This window comes from Bos grunniens, chromosome 9 (assembly GCF_055505025.1).
Source record: "Bos grunniens cultivar Pamir isolate PY7600 chromosome 9, Bosgru_T2T1.0, whole genome shotgun sequence".
Lineage (NCBI taxonomy): Eukaryota > Metazoa > Chordata > Mammalia > Artiodactyla > Bovidae > Bos > Bos grunniens.
This window is the reverse complement of record NC_141173.1, coordinates 68,553,910-68,570,495: the sequence shown is the minus strand read 5'-3', so window position 1 is coordinate 68,570,495 and position 16,586 is coordinate 68,553,910. Positions and strand designations below refer to the sequence as shown.

General features: G+C 39.2%; 1 protein-coding gene across 3 annotated transcripts in view; it reads right to left on the bottom strand.

The window, feature by feature from the left end:
• Positions 1-16,586, bottom strand: part of LAMA2 (laminin subunit alpha 2) — a 707,472-nt gene that overhangs the window by 150,970 nt on the left and 539,916 nt on the right. For all 3 annotated transcript variants that reach the window (XM_086317880.1, XM_086317878.1, XM_086317879.1), the window contains 2 exons: positions 14,947-15,045; positions 209-320 (listed from right to left, as the gene is read on the bottom strand). In XM_086317880.1, the coding sequence (XP_086174006.1) occupies positions 209-320; positions 14,947-15,045 (211 nt within the window). The remainder of the gene's footprint in view (positions 1-208; positions 321-14,946; positions 15,046-16,586) is intronic.

Genomic DNA, 16,586 nt, shown 5'->3' with positions numbered 1-16,586 from the left:
ACTGACTGTTGTTACAATCGAACACTGAAAGCCATAGATTCTCAACTGATAATGCCCTAGAATATCTTGATTAAAATACTTTTTAGAAACGCAACCCTCAAATTTAGAAAGGCCAGCTCTTATTAGAGAAATTCCAGTCTTCCTTGGTCCTTCCTTTTCTATTTTCCTGTTGGGAGAAACAGTGATTCAGTCACGACTGTTCCGATACCTTCTGCGTCCTGGGCCAAGGCCTTAATGAATGCTCCCACGGAGTCTGCTCTCACGTTAGTCCTCTCAGCATCCTGCCCAGTTTGCTCGCCATCTGCTGTCACCTTGGTAGCCTAATGATCAAATCCGGGAAAAGCATAATTAATAGAGATGATGAAGCTACAGCTAGATAAGCTCCCACTGGCTGCAGTTTCTTTCAAATATTACTTTGAGCCAAAGGCAATCGATGAATTATTGATCAGATGTACTGGAAATGATGCCCCGTGCTCAAGTATACAATTAAACTTTATTACTTCTTCCATTAAATGGAAATCAGAGAGCTGTATTTGGTCTTTTTAAAACCCTCGTTATATGCAATGGCCCAGAAGAAGTAATAAAGCGGAATTATTTTTGAAATATCTTTAAGGTGCTATTGCCAAAGTCTTTAATGGATGCTTCAGTCTCCACATGTTTCAGTTTTGTCCATATTTTATTTACTGAAAAGTGTGGAACGGAGCAACGATCTCTTGAAAGAGGCACAGATAGTCTGTCTCAATAAGCTTGATCCTATAGATTTGGTTCCGATCAATATATTAATTAAACAAAGAGAGGGAATGCTTAACTACTAAGTAGTGAATGCTTGTTTTAGAACACTCTAAAGATCTAGTAAAATGTTAAAGAAGAATAAATGCTAACTTTCCCACATGACATCACCAAAAAAAGATTCTGGTAATCACAGGACCATATATTACTGTCAACAAAATAAAACAGAACCCTACAACAGCCCCACCTCCCAAAGAATGTCCTCATACAGTTCCACCCTTATCCACACTGAAAATACCATTTAACACAATGGAATCCATTTAATGTGTTCATGGTTAAGATAAACCATATGGAGTAAAATAAAAATGGCAAGTATAACATTAAAAGTTTCAGATGCTACAAGATTTAGAGCACCTTGTCATAGTTTTACACTTCATTTTTCTATGTGTATGCATATGCTAATAAGTGTGACTTCCTATTTTAAAAAAATAGGGATAATCTAACTATAGATAATAAATCAAAGAATCACAAACTGATTCAATATAATTTGAATAAGACCCAAGTTGGCAGGGTATTAATACTCCACAATCTTGTGCCAGAGTGCTTGCATTTTAGACATGCCCAGAGAATCTAAATTGTTTTATACATAAATGGATTTTAAATAGGACTTAAAATAGAACTAAATGTCTGGCCAGCATAGAACGTGGCAGGAGGCGCTGCAGGAATTAGAGTGCATTTTATGATTTCCCAGGGCAGTAAGAGGTTTAATTCATGAAAGTTTTCAACATTTTAAATAAAAGGTAGACTATAAAGTTCAACTCTTGTCATCTAATTTCTTAACCTCCAAGTATTATCATCACAAATAAAAGAATGAAAGGGTAAGAATCCAATGAAAGTTTTAAAAATTCCTCTTCATATTAATACTTTTAGTATATATACAAAATTATTTGGAGGGTGTTAATATATTAGAATGCTCTGGATTAATACTTCCAAAACATTAATATTGACATTATTTTAACTTTTAGATCTGAGGTTGAGTCAAGAAACTCTTTACACATACACACCACACAAATGTACACTCACACAATTTTTAAAATGTTGCTTTTGAAAAAAAAAGTTGCTTTTGTATTCCTAAGGTCAGCTGCTTAAGATGTTGGCCGTCTAAACTGCTTTAGATCTTGGCCTAGTCTGGATTTTACTGTATTCTGTAATATCACTACTATTTTCACATATCACAGAACACTATTATAATAGATTTGATCTACATTATGATCATTTTTCAATATCGTAAGAATTAATATATCACTAGCACTTGTATCTCTTATTACACAGAAAGTATACATTATAATTTGAACTAAAACTTATTTTTTGCTTCATCAATATCTTATTTATATTACCCAAAGGTAATAATTCTCGTAAATATTGATACCATAGAGTTTTCCAACTCTTCTATGTGCAAAGCATCTAATTTTTTGAAAATAAATGTATACTGATAACACTTTTTAAAATTCTGGATGATCAAGACAGTATTCATTGCCTTGACTTCTTATCAAATTAATTTATAAAAATATGTAAGAATCAACACTGACAAACTAATTACCAATTTGAATCAGTTCTAATGAGGTGGATGAAACTGGAGCCTATTATACAGAGTGAAGTAAGCCAGAAGGAAAAACACCAATACAGTATACTAACGCATATATATGGAATTTAGAAAGATGGTAACGATAACCCTGTATACGAGACAGCAAAAGAGACACTGATGTATAGAACAGGCTTATGGACTCTGTGGGAGAGGGAGAGGGTGGGAAGATTTGGGAGAATGGCATTGAAACATGTGAAATGTCATGTCTGAAACGAGATGCCAGTCCAGGTTCAATGCACGATGCTGGATGCTTGGGGCTGGTGCACTGGGATGACCCAGAGGGATGGTATGGGGAGGGAGGAGGGAGGAGGGTTCAGGATGGGGAACACATGAGAAATAAAGGAATAAAAAATTAAAAAAAAAATAAAATAAAATGTCAAGAATTGTACATAACCCATGATCAGAAGTAAGTAAAAAATGTTATCACTAAGACCATGCAATCAGCTTCACTGGCTTCCTCTTATGTGTAATATGCCATACTCTTGCTTTCCTCTGGCCTTCTTGTATTCTACTGTCTTTACTTGGAATGAACTTCTGCTCAACACTTTTAGTGGCTGGATCCTTGTCATCCATCAGCTTTCAGTGTAATAAGTATCTCTTCTTGGTGTGCTCATCCCCAGGGCACCTGGGTTAGGTTCCTCCACTTCCTGTAGAAGAATATTGCCTTCGTAGCACCGTGCGTTTTAGAATTACTGCTTATGCATTGACATCTCTACGCATTGGCTTCCTCTCTAAAGGGTAAGCTCTACGGGGACAAAAACTTGGTCTGTCTGTTCATTGCTTGATATCCAGCTTCTAGTATGATGCCTCACCGATAGCAAGTATAAATGAATGCTGTCAAATATATGACTAAGCAATGATTTCCTAACTAATCTTACCAATCTTATTGGCATTCTTATTGCCCACTTTTCTAGGAACATTCCCAGAAAAAGCTTTGTTCATACAATTGCTCCCTAATTCCCATCTCAAAATAAATCCAGACCCCAAGATCATTCTGTTCCAACCTCATCTTCCCTGTGAAGACATCCTTGATGATTTTGACCTATACTCTCTTTTCTTAGATTTTCAAAAACAGCCATCATTACCACTATTCATGACTGCTGTGGGTAATTATTTTGTTAGGTATTTTGTTATATCTGTTGAATTTCAATCCTTGGAGACGAGGGCTATGTCTTATTAACTTTTATTCCTCTGAGAGCCAGGCACAGTGCCTGGCAAATTGTAAGGGGTCAAAGATGTTGGGTGATTGACTGATGTAATGATAATCAAACAAACGATCCCTTTGAAGTTCTAAAGCCTGTTGGAGGAAAAAATAAATCTTTCCATATGCCTTCCTGATACCATTCAAACTGGCCATATGCCTGGTGTCATGCTTGCTAATGAATATGGAGGGGTGGGTGTTTTTTCTGGACATTTTTCAGCACCTCATAGGATGCTGCTGCTGAAGAGCTACTGCTGAGTACTTAGGAGGAGAGCCAAGCTTGAGAGCCTGTGGTCACAACGACACTACATTCTAGTCACTGGCCTCCTGGTAATTCAAAACTACTGCAATTAGGTGACTGCACACCAAATACCATGCTTGTGAAGGTAAAGCTTGGAGGTGGGCAGAAATCTTTATGGCCAGCACAGTAGGAAGAAGACAGGCTTCCCTCTTGGCTGTATTTCAGGAGAGGAGGGGATTTGAGATTCCTGGCACCAAAAGGCACTGACTTATGGCATCTAAGAGGTGGGTTCCACAGCCTGCTTCAGCTATACCCACGTTGATATGCATGTTCAGAAGGGCTGACAGTACTCTCTTGCATGTCGTTTACTCTTCCTGCCTTTAGAGATCCATAGAGGGCGTACGTGCTAGGTTGCTTTAGTCGTATCTAACTCTGTGTGACCCTGTGGACTATAGCCCAAAAGGCTCCTCTGTCCATGGGATTCTCCAGGCAAGAATACTGGAATGGGTTGCCATGCCCTCCTTCAGGGGATCTTCCTGACCCAGGTATCGAACCCACATCTCTTATGTCTCCTGCATTGGCAGGCAGGTTCTTTACCACTAGTGCCACCTGGGAAGCCTCCCACTAGAAGGCATGATCCCTATTTTCACACTGGTGAGGAGGAAGGTTATGAAGAGGTTAAGTGACTTATCTGAACTCACACATACGCAGGGAACTGGGGATGAGACATACATTTTCTGTCTCATAGCCGTGTATTCTGTCAGTATCAAACACTGACTTCTGTTTGGCTAACATCCAGGAGGACAGAGAAGACACATGAAGCAGTTAAGTATTCTGGGTGGGAGGAGGGACATGGCTCCAGCTTTTGCAATACTTTAAGTGCATAAGTTTTGTGTGTATTTAGTCACTCAGCTGTGTCTGACTCTGCAACCCCACGGACTGTGGCCCACCAGGCTCCTCTGTCCAGGGGATTCTCTAGACAAGAGTACTGGAGTGGGTTGCAATTTCCTACTCCAGGGGATCTTCCCGACCCAGGAATCGAACCTGTGTCTCTTACGTCTCCTGCATTGGCTGGCGTGTTCTTTACTACTAGTGCCACCTGGGAGGCCTTAGGCTTTAGTAAATTAACATATTTGAAAAATCCATATCAGAACACCACGTAGATACACTTTTAAAAATCATGTTTCATTACCCAGTAATTAAGTTGAAGAGTCACCTTGTCAAAACCCACCCAGGAGAGACTCCATAAAGGGAGCCAATGACAAATGTATTACCATCTATGGGTAGTGATGCTAGACTGTAAAAGTGGAATTCACAAAAATCAGTTTCCTCCAGGACAGGCCATTGATAATGTGACAGATGAATGCTAACTACCACATGATAGGAGCTATCTGCCCGATTCCGTTTGGCTCTTCTTGCATTTTATTAAATTATCATTCCCATCCCTTAGTCAGCTTCCTCACTCACTATTATCTTGTTCCCGAGTATCTGACAAATGTCTTCTCATTTACCCTAATATGTACAATCTTCCTTTCATTCTCTACATTAGACTTTCTTGTTTTTACATTCTCTTACCTCTGTTCTACAATTTTTCCAGTGGTCCTTTGTAAATGATGCCTTATACACTACTTTGCAAGTATTTCTCTTTCCTTTGATTATCTTTTTACATTTAAGTTCACTCAACTAGGTATTTTTTCCTTTTTCTTCTATTTTCTTTATGGTTGTTTCGTGTGTTTTTTTTTTTTTTTAGAGTATTTATATCCAGGCAGCACGCATTACCATTAGACACACATTCATTTACTTCTGAACAATGTAGCTGTTACTTTCTTGCTTTAGCTCAAGCAGTTCTCACTGTGCCTCTTGAAACCTGCACATAATTTTCTTGGTTGGATATTACTAGTGTCTTTCATTTTCTGCCTTCTTTATGTTAAAACTAGAATCTAATGGAGCAAATCTAACTACTGAACAGACAACATTGCTTAGTTGCCATCCTCCTTTGCATTTCCAGGCTTACACAGTTTCCTGCTGAAATTAAATTTCAGATCTAATCATTTACATGATATTCTCAAGGGTCATCTTCAGATACTACTGGTTCTGTATATCTAAGGGTCAGTGAAGTGCCAGGACAAGCTACTAGGAGAGACAGTGCCCAAGGACAGAGACGGTCAACTGACCCTGGGGAAAAATAAGTCAGTTCTATGTGAAATTTCTCCTTAAATATTTCAGGTGTCAGTTTTGAAAGTTCCAAATAAGTATGATTTGTTTTACGTTATCTCTCTCTCTCTCTCTCTTAAATATAATAGGTAGAAATGAAAAAACATTGGCAACTTAAACTTTTTGGAGCTGGCGGGGTACAGAGTTATTTGTTTAATGATCATGGAAATAAATTTATAATCACGAACTGAAGAAAAAGCACAGTGGTATAACACAATTATAAGAGGAATCCCATCACACCTGGAATATCACAGAAGGCAGGCTCACTGTAGACTTGGATGAGCTGAGGTTTAGTTCAAGGTTAAAGAAAACATAGCTTCCCTGGTGGCTTAGAGGTAAAGAACCTGCCTGCCAAAGCAGGAGAAGCAGGTTCGATTCCTGGATTGGATAGATCCTCTGGAGAAGGAAATGGCAACCCACTCCAAATATTCTTGCCTGGGAAATCGCATGGACAGAGGAGCCTGGCAGTCTACAGTCCATGGGGTCTCAGAGTTGGACATGACTTAAAGATTAAACAACAACAAAAGAAAACCCGTGCAGAAAAGCTCTGTGGTAGAATGAAATGTCTGAGAATAAGATAAAGGCAGAGAGAGGAGAGTGTGTTAAGAAGGAATATAGGGTCAAAAGTGGCAATTGCAGTAGGAAGTTCAAGTAAAATAAAGCTTCCGCTGGATTTAGTGACCAGCTTGCCATTGATTACCTTGTCAAAACAGTTTTGGGAGCAAGCTGGGAGTGGAACTCTAGACTACAGGAAGTGAGGAGATAAAGCAGAGCTGTCTCCAAGTCTTTCAAAAAACTTGGCTGTGAAATGAAAGATGGAGGTCAGGACAGTAGCAATAGAGGTACATACAGAGTTATCATCAAAAAGCATCTCAATATTCCATACTGATCATAGTGTCTGACGTTATGAATATGTTACACATGATTCCCATATTCAAGCAACTTACATTCCAAGTGGGAAATAAAATGATAATAAATTAAAATACATTTAAAAGATATATAACTATACAATATTTGCTTATATAATATTTGTACATTATATACAATAAGTGCTTAACATATTAATTTTAGGGAGGAACATTATTTTCTTTAGCAATGGCTTCCCTCGTAGCTCAGTGGGTAAAGAATCTGCCTGAATGGCAGAAGACCTGGGTTCAATTCCTGGGTCAGGAAGATCCCCTGGAGAAGGAAATGGCAACCCACTCCAGTATTCTTGCCTGAAGAATCCCATGGACAGAGGAACTGGGCAGGCTACAGTCCATGGGAGGTCGCAAGAGTCGGACATGACTTAATGACTAAACCCCCCACCTGCCATTAGCGAACTTAATTGCATTATGAAAAAGATAAGCACAAAATATATAAGCACCTGAGGGAGAGAGGGCAGCTTATACCAGTTATGCAGGACCAGACTCGCCAGATATTTTAACAATTAAAGTGTATTAATCATAAAGCGACTGGTCAGATAACAAAGCAGAGAGAAGGACTGTCAAAAAGATTGACTATACCAGTGAAAGCACTTTCCATAGGACAGGGAGCTGTAAGCACCACATGACTCTAGGCTGACAATAGTTTTCTATCTTGACTGGCATCAGAATCATCTGGAAGCTCATGAAAGTCCCAGTGTTCATACTATTGTTGTTTAGTCAGTAAGTCATATCTGACTCTTTGAAATCACATGGACAGTAACCCACCAGGCTCCTCTGTCTATGGGATTTCCCAGGCAAGAATACTGGAGTGGGTTGCCCTTTCCTTCTCCAGGGGATCTTCCCAACCCAGGAATTGAACCTGCATCTCCTGCATTGCAGGTGGAGCCTTTTACTGCTGAGCCCCTTTATATTGTGCATTGGACTGATTACATCACATTTGGGAGTGAGACTGGCATCACATAATTCCAAGATGCAGTTCTAGTTTAAGGCACTGTCTCCTCTAACCTAGCCATAGATACTAGGAAGTCATGGCCCCTGTACTTCTCATATTCTGATCTCAACTGCTGAATCATTCATGGCTGTGAGATAAAGGTATTGGTAGATTCAGCCATTGGGAAGATCCCCTGCAGGAGGGCATGGCAACCCCCTCCAGTATTTTTGCCTGGAGAATCCCCAGGGATAGAGGAGCCTGGTGGGCTACAGTGTCCATAGTGTCACAAAGAGTTGGACACAACTAAGCAGTTAAGCACAACACAGGCATACACATTGGACATTTACATCATTTAGTCTTCTAGTTATGATTCCATGGGTATCAATACAACTTTTAATTATCGTGCAGCTTGACCACAGGAAAGGAAAGAATTGATCATTTTGACTTGAATATTGAAGGTCTCCATGATTTTCTGGTGGGGACAAGGTTAATTCATAAGTGAGGATTTCCTTTTTATTTCTTCCCCATCCTCACTTCATCACGGAGATATTTACTTACAGAAGTCTTATTTGTAGGCTTTTCAAGTTACAAAATGTGAAGAATGGGTGGATAAAAATGGTATTGAAGTGTGGAAATGGGGAAAAAGAATACTTTCCAGTGGAGAAATCTGGCAAACATGACCTCAGCCAGGTGATCAAGATAAACACCAATAGTAATAAGACATACTGATTACATAGGTTCTTAATATGACATGATAAAATGATACATTATCTCTGTGGTCTTTCCCACACAGACCCATATCTCTATTCTAATCATGAGAAAAACGTAAGGCAAACACCCCAGTGGAGGGACATCATACAAAATACATGAACTTGTCAAAACTGTCAAAATTATCAACAAACCAGAAAAGTCTAAGAAGCTGTCACAGTCTAGAGGACACAGTCTAAGACGACATGATGATTAAATGTAATGTAGTGTCCTGAATAGGATCCTGAAATATACAAAGACATTAAGTAAAAGTGAAGAAATCTGAATAAAGTAGACTCTTTAGTTAATAATAATAATCAATCAATATTAGTTCATTGGTTGTGAAAGATGCATCATACTAAGATATTAACAGTAGAGGAAACTGGGTACGGAGTATATGGGAAATCTCTGTACTATCTTTGCAATAACTTTTCTGTAAATCTAAAACTGTTTTAAAATAAAAATTTTGTTTTAAAATAGTATTAGAATGAACTCAAATTGGATAATAGATCTAAATATAAAATGCAAATTATAAAACTCCCAGATAACATAGTATAAAATTTAGATAACTTTAGGTATGGTGATGACATTTTAGATATTACCAAAACAATCAGTCAAAGAAATAACTGATAACCTGGGGTTCATTAAAATTAAAAACTTTTCACTGTGATGAATATTGTCCAGAGAATGATGAGGCAAGTCCCAGACTGTTATCTTATAAAAGACTGTTGTCCAAAATACACAAGGAACACTTAATGATGACAAACCTTGATTAAAAATTTAGAAAAATCATGTCTTAGTCATTTAAGTGAAGTGTTAGTCGCTTAGTCGTGTCCAACTCTTTGCGACTCCATGGATTGTAGCCCACCAGGCTTCCCTGTCCATGGAATTCTCCAGGCAGGAATACTGGAGGGTTATCTATTCCCTTCTCTAGGGGATTTTCCCAACCCAGGGATTGAACCTGGGTTTCCCACATTGCAAGCAGACTGTTTACCAACTGAACCACCAGGGAAGCCCAGATGGTAGAGTCTGCTGCTATAACAAAATACCTCACATTAGGTGGCTTGTAAATGACAGAAGTTTTTTTCTCACAGTCCTAGAGATCAAGAAATACAAAATAACATCTCATAGGTAGTGTCTTTTCACTTTGTGCTTACAAGGTCAGGAAAGGGCAAAGGATCTTATTGGGGCCCCTTTTATATGGGACTAATTGCAGCCAGAGATGGAGGAGCTCTATACAGTCAGCGAAAACAAGACCAGGAGCTGACTGTGGCTCAGATCATGAACTCCTTATTGCCAAATTCAGACTTAAATTGAAGAAAGTAGGGGAAACCACTAGACCATTCAGGTATGACCTAAATCAAATCCCTTATGATAACACAGTGGAAGTGAGAAATATATTTAAGGGACTAGATCTGATAGAGTGCCTGAAGAATTATGGATGGAGGTTCATGACATTGTATAGAAGACAGGGATCAAGACCATCCCCATGGAAAAGAAATGCAAAAAAGCAAAATGGCTGTCTGAGGAGGCCTTACAAAAGGCTGTGAAAAGAAGAAAAGTGAAAAGCAAAGGAGAAAAGGAAATATATTCCCATTTGAATGCAGAGTTCCAAAGAATAGCAAGGAGAGATAGAAAGCCTTTCTCAGCAATCAATGCAAAGAAATAGAGGAAAACAACAGATGGGAAAGACTAGAGATCTCTTCAAGAAAATTAGAGATACCAAGGGAACATTTCATGCAAAGATGGGCTCGATAAAGGACAGAAATGATATGGACCTAACAGAAGTTATTAAGAAGAGGTGGCAAGAATACATAGAAGAACTATACGAAAAAGATCTTCACCACCCTGATAATCACGATGGTGTGATCACTAACCTAGAGCCAGACATGTGAAGTCAAGTGGGTCTTAGAAAGCATCACTATAAACAAAGTTAGTGGAGGTGATGGAATTCCAGTTGAGCTATTTCAAATCCTGAAAGATGATGCTGTGAAAGTGCTGCACTCAATATGCCAGCAAATTTGGAAAACTCAGCAGTGGCCACAGGACTGGAAAAGGTCAGTTTTCATTCCAATCCCAAAGAAAGGCAATGCCAAAGAATGCTCAAATTACTGCACAGTTGCACTCATCTCACATGCTACTAAAGTAACACACAAAATTCTCCAAGCCAGGCTTCAGTAATACGTGAACCATGAACTTCCAGATGTTCAAGCTGGTTTTAGAAAAGGCAGAGGAACCAGAGATCAAATTGCCAACATCCGCTGGATCATCAAAAAACAAGAGAGTTCCAGAAAAACATCTATTTCTGCATTATCGACTATGCCAAACCCTTTGACTGTGTGGATCACAGTGAACTGTGGAAAATTCTGAAAGAGATGGGAATACCAGACCACCTGACCTGCCTCTTGAGAAACCTATATGCAGGTCAGGAGGCAACAGTTAGAACTGGACATGGAACAACAGACTGTTTCCAAATAGGAAAAGGAGTACGTCAAAACTGTATATTGTCACCCTGCTTATTTAACTTCTATGCAAAGTACATCATGAGAAACGTTGGGCTGGAAGAAGCACAAGCTGGAATCAAGATTGCCAGGAGAAATATCAATCACCTCAGATATGCAGATGACACCACCCTTATGGCAGAAAGTGAAGAGGAACTAAAAAGCCTCTTGATGAAGGTGAAAGAGGAGAGTGAAAAAGCTGGCTTAAAGCTCAACATTCAGAAAGCGAAGATCATGGCATCTGGTCCCATCACTTCATGGGAAATAGATGGAGAAACAGTGGAAACAGTGTCAGACTTTATTGTTTTGGGCTCCCAAATCACTGCATATGGTGATTGCAGCCAGGAAATTAAAAGATGCTTACTCCTTGGAAGGACAGTTATGACCAACCTAGATAGCATATTAAAAAGCAGAGGTATTACTTTGCCAACAAAGGTCCGTCTAGTCAAGGCTATGGTTTTTCCAGTGGTCATGTATGGATGTGAGAGTTGGACTGTGAAGAAAGTTGAGCACCAAAGAATTGATGCTTTTGAACTGTGGTGCTGGAGAAGACTCTTGAGAGTCCCTTGGACTGCAAGGAGATCCAACCAGTCCATTCTAAAGGAGATCAGTCCTGGGTGTTCATTGGAAGGACTGATGCTGAGGCCGAAACTACAATACTTTGGCCACCTTATGTGAAGAGTTGAGTCATTGGAAAAGACTCTGATGCTGGGAGGGATTGGGGGCAGGAGGAGAAGGGGACAACAGAGGATGAGATGGCTGGATGGCATCACTGACTTGATGCACATGGGTTTGTGTGAACTCCGGGAGTTGGTGATGGACAGGGAGGCCTGGTGAGCTGGGATTCATGGGGTCGCAAAGAGTTGGACACGACTGAGCGACTGAACTGAACTGAATTCCCTTCATGAAGGCTCTGCCTTAGTGACCTATTTCCTTCCAACAGCCTCACTTCCTAATATCATTACCTTGAGGCGGGGGAGGTTTAGGATTTCAACATAGGAATTGTGGAGAGGATACATGCATTCAACCTACAGCAAGACCTGAATAGACATCACACCAAAGAAGCTATACAGATGGCAAGTAAGCATGTAAAAGTGCTCAACATCGTCTGTCCTTAGGGAATTGTAAATTAATATAAGTTGAGATACTACTATACACCTGCTGTTGTTGTTGTTTAGTTGCGAAGTAGTGTCTGACTCTTGGGCAGACTGTGGCTCGCCAGGCTTCCCTGTCTTTCACTGTTTCTGGGAATACGCTCTAACTCATGTCCATTGCGTTGGTGATGGTATCCCACCATCCTTTGACAATCCCTTCTCTCCTGCCCTCAGACTTTCCCAGCATACACCTATTAGAACGGCCAAAATTCAAAACACTGACCCCAGCAAATGCTGGTGAGGATGCAGAGCAATAGGAACTCTTACTCATTGCTGCTGGGAAATGCAAAATGGTACAGCCACTCTGGAAGACAGTTTGGTGATTTCTTGCAAAACTAAACATACTCTTACCATATGATAGAGCAATTGCATTCTTTGGTTTTTACACAAATAAATTGAAAACATATATTTGGATGCTAATAGCAGCTTTACTCAAATATTGCCAAAGCTTAGAAGCAACCAAGGTGTCCTTCAGTAGGTGAATGGATAAATAAACTTGGTACATCCAGAAAATGGAACACTACTCACCACTAAAAAGAAATGAGCTATCAAGACACCAAAAGACATGAATGAAACTTCAATGTATACTACTAAGTGAAAGAAATTAATCTGGAAAGGTTACATACTGTATAATTCTAACTATATGATATACAGAGACAGTAAAAAGAGCAGTGGTTGCCAGGGGTTAAGGAGGACGGAGAGGTGAAAAGGCAGAGCATGGGGGACTTTTAGAGCCATAAAAGTACTCTAAAGGACACTATAAAGGTGGAGACATGTCATTAAACATTTGTCAATATCTATAGATTGTACAACACCAAGAGTGAACCCTAAAGCTATGATTTTGAGTGATAATGATTTGTCAGTGTAGATTTATCTGTTGTAACAAATGTATCACTCTGTGGGGGGAAGTTGATCATGTGGGAGGCTATTTGTATCTTGGGGCAGGGGAGCATATGGGAAATCTCAGTATTTTCCAGTCAATTTTGCTTTACACTACTCAAAAATACTAAGTCCATTTTAAGAAATTTAGTATGGGAGAGGCTTCTGGGAAGATGAAAGGATGTAGGTTAAGAAATAACAAAGGAATAGTAATAATAAAGGCTCAGATCATTTGGCTGTAATCAGCTCAATGACAGCAACAACATTTGCTTATACCTCTTTTCCCAGTGTCTGTCATTCTGTTATAGTATCCAGAACATATTCAATCCTTAGGAAGAATTAATTAAATGAATTAGTGAATGAAATGCCACTGTTCCATGGAATTTTTCCCTAATAACCCTTAACAAGACTAAATTAATCCATTTATGTGTACTTCTGTTACATTCTTTTATTTCATGCTGTATTACATATTTACTTGCACTTGTCTCCACATTTAAATGCTTATGTACACACACACACACACACACATGAGACTACAAGCTCCTTGAAGACAGACTGGGCCTCGTTTTTAATCTGTCACCTGCCAACACTTAGCTTGGGCTTTGTATGTGGGGAACATTCGTGTGTGCCTGTTGACTGAGATTACTTTCGCATGATCCGCTTAAAAGTTCTTATTAATGTATTCACAGAACAAACATAAAATTGCAAAATATTAAATTGATATGAGATAAATGGACTCACTAATCTAATATCTAACTACGTTTGTCAAGAAATTTTGTATTTGTACATTCCACATCACTGGGAAGAAATCCTGAAAAAGTGTTTAGTAGGCTGTTTGTAACCTGAGGGCCATTGTTCAGCATCATGTGCTGAGAATTCCATTTGATTTCCCTGTGGAAATTCTAATAAGCCAGCAGCAGGTTAGGTGGAAATGGCATTGCAACTGTTGGAATCCATAAGCTAGGTCCTCCTGAGGTCCTTGAATACAGCCATTCATAAGTCATTTTGGTATTATGGCCTGAGGGATTTCTTCTTTAAAAAACGGACTAGATAATCTGCAAGAACCTTCTAGCTCCAATATTTTTTGTCATTTAAAGTTCTTTGAGAATCAAACTGGACCCCTAAATTCCAGGCCAGTTTTCCAGTTCATGCATTTTTCTGGCCACAAGATGGCGAACTTTATGCTGTTTTCTTCATTCTCTACAAGGGAAAAGAACCTTAACTTTCCTGCAGTTTTGAAAATTTAAAACTCCCAATATCTTAAAAAATCTGATAAACACAACATGGATTTGCATTCTGACTCTAAAAAGTGTCTTAAGTGCTTTGGATTTTCTTGATAAAGATTTCCTCTTTTGGGGGGCAATACAGATTTAGACTGTATTTCTATTAATATACAAATACAAATATCCCATGATAAAATCAAAGAGACTACAAGTATTTTCATTTGCTTATCTTTTTCCTTATGTAGTCAGAGACAGGGATTTGGGAATCCAGAATCTATGGAAGCTAGTGGATAGAGTTCACAAAATATACTGTCATTCTGATATTTCTAAACATTGGCCTTGATACTTCCCAAGTCTGAATCCCAGTCTTTTCTTGTGGTACTGGGTTCTCAGATTTTATCTGAGGCAGAAGTAGCAAGTCAAAAATACATCGATTTCATGCACCAAATTTGGATTTAGGAAGAACAAGATTTGCATTTCAGAAATTTGAAGTAATTTTCCTTAATTATATATAATCTGTCTGCTTTAAGAAGAAGCATGATTTTGCCAACTTACCCTGGTCAGAAGTTCATTCATTTCTGTCACCAGCATGTTCAGATTGCCTTCTGCCAACTGAATGAGCCTCTCTGGGGCCCGCTGAGGTGAGAGCAAATTCTGAAAGAGATTTCATTCCATATGATTTTGAGTAAATGGTCTTGCAGTGATCATAGGTTGAACATTTAACAGAACACATTTTTCCTTTATATACAAAGAACTTAGCCTTCTCACCTTCAAAGAAGAGAGGAACTATTTCAACTGGGCACTTACACACAAAGCACTGTGCAGAATAACCTGGCAAATAACACAAACTGCTGCGGTCTAAGACATTACTACGTGCCAGGTCTTTTTGTTTTGCGTTGTTTCATTTAGTTCTTACAACAGCTCTGTGAGATAAAAATGCTACTTCATTTTGTAGGCAGAAAACTGTGGCTTGAAGAGACCTAAAAGCATATACAAGATCGCATAGCCAGTAAGAAGCAGAGTCAAGATGAGCCGTGTCTGAATCTTTAAGGCCCCTATATTAGTCACCGAGATACAGTTTATAGGCTTCTCACTTCTTTCTTTGAGGACAGGAGCCCTGACAGAGGACCTGGCTGGGTGCTAACTAACTGCATGGTGTCAGTGTTGTAGGAGCTGGCCTGGTACTCACAGCTGGTACATTTTCCCTCCTACTGAACATTATCAATCTCACAACACTAACAGTAGATGGGATCACTCTGTGACAGTGATGAATGAAACAAAAAATGAGACCACTCCATAATCTTGTCTAAACGCAGATAAAATCATGGTCTCTGTGCAGATCACAAAAATACCCTGAATCCCATTTTCTGGCTAATATGAGTGACCACTGCTTCCTCACTAACTGTAGCTTTAACTTCTCTTTTTCTTCCTTCCTTCCAGATAAGATTCATTAGAATACTTAATTACAGAATTATTTCCACTTCCTATGAGCACCCAATCCAACACAAACCTCTGTTTCCTTGAAACTGCTCCCCAACTCCTTAGCATAAACCCCAATACCCTGAGTGATTCTTAATGCCCTGTTACTGAGACACACCCAAACCCCACATGCTGTGCAGTGTCCTTTGTGGCATCAAGTTAGTGAATCCAGCTTTGTTCTATCACGTGTGTGTTCCAGGTCATCTGTGACTGGAACCCAGGGGGCACTGACACAGTTAAAGGAACCAAACAAAGGGTATATCTAACTTGCTTAATGATTTATAATATTAAAATGAGATTCCAGATATTAAACAATGGAAGAGGAACACAGAACCAAGAAAGACTGGAATTTAAGGAAAATCAAATAATTCTCACCAACACCCAGCCATAAGGAAACAGGTAATTGAACCCTCTGGCTTGGTTGAGGTCTACAGATTGGAATGTCTTTCAGAGGGCCCTTCAGAAATTCATTCATTGCATAAGTTATTACTTTAAATTTTTTTATGTCCCACTGAAGCATTTGCTTCTCTAGCTCAATTTTCTGTCTTTGTGTTCTTCCCATATATAATAACTGGTCAGCAGTGTCTTTATTAGAACTCTTTGTATTCCTGAATGCTAGGCCTCTAAAGTAAACTCAGATTCCTCTGCCTGGCTTTCAAAGTTGTCCTTCATACCACCCAGCCTCACTAAAGCCTCCAGTCTTATCTTTCACTAGC